Source organism: Protobothrops mucrosquamatus, unplaced genomic scaffold (genome assembly GCF_001527695.2).
Source record: "Protobothrops mucrosquamatus isolate PMUCROS unplaced genomic scaffold, P.Mucros_1.0 scaffold847, whole genome shotgun sequence".
Classification (NCBI taxonomy): Eukaryota; Metazoa; Chordata; class Lepidosauria; order Squamata; family Viperidae; genus Protobothrops; species Protobothrops mucrosquamatus.
This window is the reverse complement of record NW_015387102.1, coordinates 166,067-172,066: the sequence shown is the minus strand read 5'-3', so window position 1 is coordinate 172,066 and position 6,000 is coordinate 166,067. Positions and strand designations below refer to the sequence as shown.

General features: G+C 33.2%; 1 protein-coding gene across 1 annotated transcript in view; it reads left to right on the top strand.

Annotated features, from left to right (window-relative positions):
* WDFY1 (WD repeat and FYVE domain containing 1) overlaps positions 1-6,000 on the top strand; it is a 29,807-nt gene that overhangs the window by 6,076 nt on the left and 17,731 nt on the right. Inside the window, exons 4-6 of the mRNA XM_015819017.1 lie at positions 1,435-1,489; positions 2,487-2,637; positions 4,464-4,576. Of these exons, the coding sequence (XP_015674503.1) occupies positions 1,435-1,489; positions 2,487-2,637; positions 4,464-4,576 (319 nt within the window). The remainder of the gene's footprint in view (positions 1-1,434; positions 1,490-2,486; positions 2,638-4,463; positions 4,577-6,000) is intronic.

The following is a 6,000-nucleotide window of genomic DNA, read 5'->3' as shown; positions in this document are numbered from 1 at the left end:
TCTCACCTACATCGTCCACAAGGGACGACTCGGGAACTCAACTCCTACCTCGGGCAGCTCACCTATCCCCCTATGCCCAGGGGAAAGGTATCAAGCCGTTTGACAGCTGATGCAGGCTGTCAAAACGGCTTTTACGCGGAAACAGGCGGGAGCAGCAAACAGCTGCGTCCAGCGAAGTCGCCTGCCACCGGAAGTCCTCTGAAAATGGAAAGAATTTAACCTTTCTGTTATTATCAATATGTTGAACATGGTGGATTTTTCTTCTTTGTACTTGAGCACCCATCTCTTTTTAGGAATAGAAGTACAAAAGCTTCTACTTCCCACTGCAGGTATTTTTAATGAAACAGTATCCAAATTGTATCTTTATCTCATTTTCTGGTGAGAAGTATGAGGCGCTTATATAATGTTTGTTTTAATTTGGTAAGCTATGGAAATCAGTCATATTTACAAGAAACATAAAATTGGCTTTGCAGAAAGGAAAAAGAAAAGATTGTTTGTATTTCAGACCAGGAATAATACAATTATTACCAGGTACATTTCTTTATACCTTTGAGGTCTTTCCTGACTTTCATGGTGAAAACTAACGTTCATAGTTAGAAAAAATATGAAACGAACCTGTATGTGAAGTCAGAATGCAGGCAAAGGAATATTCTCCAAAGCTCTGGGATGAATACATCTAAAGAGCAACACTCATTTGTTTAGAAAAAGCAAAAAGTTCTAACTTAACCTAAGAGGTAGTCATTTCTTCTGCAGGTATATTTTTTTTTAAAAAGTGAAATTTCAGCATATGATTTTAGACATGCTTCAGAAATTTGTAGGAGCACATCCCATATTAACTGAAGAACAAAAGTGTCTAACTATTCCTCATTATGAAGTCACAATTTCAATGGATAAAATGTTTCCTATACAACTTTTATTTCTTTTAATAGTTTATTCCTGTTCCAGTTTTTCAAAGCAGCATAAAACATCTTTAGAGTAAAATCTTATGCATTCCTGACTGGAAGCAAACTTTATTGATTGCAGTGAAACTTTTCTTTATAAAAGTGTAGAGGTTTTCAGCCTCAAAGTAAAAAAATATGAATAAATATTTTTATTTTAATATAAAGGCCTTTCAGACATATTTAGAGGATAGAGCCATAGCATCCAGATACTGTGAAATACACTGTAGTCTTCTTTCCAAAAAGCATCCAAGAAATTTCTACCAGAAGGTCCACTCAGAACAAGTTTTTATCCCAGTAGCCACACCCATCTCTGTTTCTAAATGAAAGAAGTGTAAACTTGGACATTTTAATTGCAAGCTGACAGAATCTGTTAATCATTCAATAGGAGTCAGTGGTTCCCACATTGCTGTTTGTTTTGGGTTGTGAGGGTATTTTTTTCTACCATCAACAGGATTTCTAGATCATGTATCTTACTGTTTGTTTATGATTTCAGGAATTTCATATTTCAGAAGACTTTAATAAGATGAATTTTGTCAAGACTTATCCAGGTAATGAGACAGTGAAATACCCCTGCACATACGAGTAGCCTTCAATAATTTATATGGAATGTTGACTTAATTTTAATTCACATAGATAATATTATTTTCATAAAATAAGTATTAAGCATATATATATGTGTGTGTGTGTATATATACATGTGTGTGTGTGTGTGTATATATGTGTGTGTGTGTGTGTATGTATGTATATATATGTATGTGTGTATGTGTGTGTGCATGTATATATATATATATATAAAAATAAAAACATTGGTTGAACGATATGAACTATAACTGTAAAACATAAAGACAACTATTGTAACTTTTATAATCCTGTAAAAATTTTTCATAATATCCTAAACATGCATCAGACCAGAACTCATGCAATTCCCTTTATGGCTTCACCTGAAAGGAAATGCATTCCAGAACATTATTTTGTTTCCCGTAGAAGTAGTAGTAGTAATAGTAGTAGTATGTACATGTGTGTATGTGCGTGCACACACATAGAGGAAAACCAAAATATTAGAACAATATGTTGCTCCATTCGTAAGAAACTTAACTGAAATGCCAACACCGTATAAGAGGATCCTGTTTGCAACTAAGCCATAGATAAGAATGTGGCCTTGACATAAGCCTGATATTAAAATAACATGACAGCTTTATAGAAAAAGTATTGGCTTTTCCCAAAACAAGACTTCTATTATTTCAAACTAATTTTATAATGTCTCTCTTTTTCATCATTTATTCTCTTTTATTCTTGGTTTAATTTCACAGTGTGGTGTAATTACAGTTAGGAATATATTTTATTTCTCATCTAGGCTTCTCTTTTGAATTAATGAAGGGTAATGTTTCATTTCCATTTGAAGAAAATGAGTAGTGAGAAAAAAATTAAATGAATGCCTGGAGAATACTAAAGAAAGAGAAACAAACCTAGGCTTGATCATATTCATTCCATTTCATGTATAAATATTTTTGTCTCTGTGTTATAATTTCTTGTCTGTCTGTACAGCTCACCAGAACAGAGTGTCAGCAATCATTTTTTGCTTGGAAGCAGAATGGGTGATTAGCACTGGCCATGATAAATCTGTCAGTTGGATGTGTACCAGAAGTGGAAATATGTTGGGAAGACACTATTTCACTTCCTGGGCATCTTGCCTACAGTATCCTTCAAAGTAGCTGTATCATAGCAGATGTGTAATTTCTTAAAAGTTTGTTTAACCAGTCTTAATATTTCCCACATTTGTATTTTATGCTGCGTTGGTTCTATCAAGAAACTAATCACCTTTAAAAGTTTTTGCTATTACTGTAAATTGTAAAAGCATTATAAAAATGTTACTTGGTGTGTTACCATAAGGAAATGCTGGAATTTGAGACTAATACATTATTTGCCACTTATGTTAAATAGGTGGTAGGTGATACCTTTATCAAATGAATTTGAGGAGAAGAATGCTTTCTATTGATTAGCCAACATTTCTTACTATTTCACATCCATTTTATTTAAAGAAATGGATAGATAAGATCAGAAAATAGTTGTTCCTGATTCTACCGAGTCATCTTTATTTTCCTTTCTCAGCCCTAGCTGCTTTTGCAGAAAAGAGCTGGAGAGAACTGATTTTAGAAGACAAATAAGACTCTTCCTTGAAATGACTGAATAATATAACGTCTAGTCTAGGAAGTTGGAAACCTGTTTGTTGGGTGTTACATACTGGCTGTAGTTATTTTAATGAGTTATTTCAGTTGTATATACATTTATTTGTAACCATAGGTTTAGCAAAATTAGTGTAATAATTGCCTTTTCTCTATGTTATCCCACCTTTTTTTTATATTCCTCCTCCCAGTTTTGTTTTGTTTTTAGAACCTGTGAGCCCTTTGGCATCGCATGAAATAGTTCATAGCCAGACTCTGTTTCAGAATGATGTCAAATGCCTCCAATTCATGGTTACTAATCAGCTGGTTAAGGCAAGTTAAATCTGATGTGCTCCAATATGGACAAATATATATATATACACACACACGCACACGCACACACACATATGTATATGTGCATGTACACACACATACACACACACATTTAACTGAAAATATAAATATAATATATATATAGTATTTTCCACTGTAGTAAAGCAAACAATATTCTCCACATGATAGAATAATGTTGACAAAAAAGGCTGGGCAACAAGCTGACTTAAGTGCATATGTTCTTGGTCTAGCCATGTTATGATCTAACCAATTTTATTTGATTTATTTTGACTCATTGTGTATACCGATCGGCCTCTAATCCCTGTTTGGGGAACAAGAAAGTTTTTAAATTACTTGTTTTTAATAATAGGGTTAATGTGAAAAAATAAATGAGTAAAGAATTTTTATGTAAATGCATATGCTAGGAGATTGCTTTTTCACAGAAGTTTATTAGATTTATTATCTATAAAATGGAAAAAGATGACTGTAGAAGAGATGGTAACAAAATAAAAGTATAGATTTAATTACATAATCAGTAAATGTGGATTTTAGCTGAGAGTAGAGACATTCCTTAGATGTTTTCTTCTGAATCAGGATTTCTCCTCAGTCTCATATGCCCCTACTTAAGCTGGCTGCATCGTCACTTGTATTTCTTCTTTCAGTTCTCGTCACACTGTTTCTGCTGGTATTCCATCTCCTGCATAGCAGAACTACTGTTACCTACAGGGGTGCAATTTGATATTTTTGTCTTTCTCTTTTTTCTGTCTTGTTAAGCTGGACATCTGAAAATAAATTCTATCACTGAAAAATGTGCATGTTTCAGCCCTGTTAACTGACAGTGATTTTTTAGACATCCATAATATTTTATTTACTTTTTTCAAAATAAAAGTAGACTCACTAATTCCGGCTGCATGTTACTAACTACTTTCAGAACAAATTAAAATAGATTACTTTTTATACTCAGTCTTTTGCCTTCTACTGGAACTACTCCTTGAAAACATACTCCTTGACTTGGGATTGTACTAAGATATGACTTTGAAACCCAGCATGCCTTTATTGGAGACTACTCTGGACAGATTACTCTATTGAAGCTAGAACAGAGCACGTGTTCAGTGATCACAACTCTCAAGGGTCATGAAGGTAATTTGTTTTTCAACTGATTGAAGCTCAAATCTTTCTTTTTTATATAAAAGGAAACATTAGATACAACTTGATCCTTAATGTTGGAGTGAGATATCCACTATGTTCTCTCAGTCAAATTATTGTTGCCTCACTTTGAAATTTTGGTTAGGTTAATGGAGGCTGTTTCAAAACTTTTAGTATTTGGCAGCCATAATCCCTACATCCAGTACATTTTTCCAGTATAGGTTTGGATCAACTGTAGCATCAGGTCCGTGACAGTGCATTCTAATATTGAAGAGAAAGATTATCAAAAGATGGATAATGGTGGCCATACTTTCTCCATCTAATAAGTGGCTGGCATAGCTCACACTGATCAAGGCAGTTGCCTCTTTATAACATCAAATGTTCATTCCAAATGGGTTACACATCATTCCAGTACCGTTCAAAACTGCAGTATTTCCTCATAATTATTGAAATTGTTAGTTTGTGTGGGCTGCCATGAGGAAATATAGCTTGATATTTTAATTAAGTATTTATGCTAATTAATGTTATTTGATCATTTAAAAAAATATTTTAAAAGCAGTAAAATAAATCTAACCAAGTCTAAAATGAGTGTTTTATTGAATAACTTCAATAAAATCCTAACATACATAAATATATTGATATTAAAATGTTTTACCTGTTTGCATAAAACAAAGCAATGAATTAGCTGTCTTGTAAATTAGGCATACAATCTTGAATCTTTAAAAAAATTCTTACTAGATTTTATGCACTTGTCTTCCAAGGTAGGCAGTTAATTTTGAATTACAACGAATGTTCTTTTGAATGAAGGCAAATATAGATGTGCCAAGATAATGTATCAGAATCCAATGTGGGTTGGTCACTGGGATCAGAGGTTTAGTCTTCCAACTTTTGGACTCATGCTGGAGCCCATCCTCGGGGAACTTCTCTCTATCATTCTGGTAACTTGTCTCTATCAGAATGCTCCACCATGAGTCCAAAAGCTCAGAAGACTAAACCTCTGGTCCCAGTGACTGACCCAATTGGATCCTGTATGTTCCTTAAATTTTAGAATATGCACTATTTTTAAATACTATTGTGTCTAATGTTTTAATGTGTTTTATGCTATAATATTTTGCCCAGTAATCGTTAAAAGTCTTCAGATACGTTTGTTAAATGTTGAGTAATATTTCAATGACCTTTCACCCATTGGATAACTTATAAATTTGAAACATGGACTTTATTCCTACTTCATACCTCTCAAGATTACTCAAATTAGGTTATTCATTATTATTTTGGCATTTATTTTCTAAAATTCATCTTCGATCTGCTTGTGACTTTAAATGGATTGTATCTTACACAATTATTATTTTTACTTAATTCAACAAATTGGATTTTCCCCATTATTAGCCATTTTCTGATCCTCTTCGACACATTTAGCA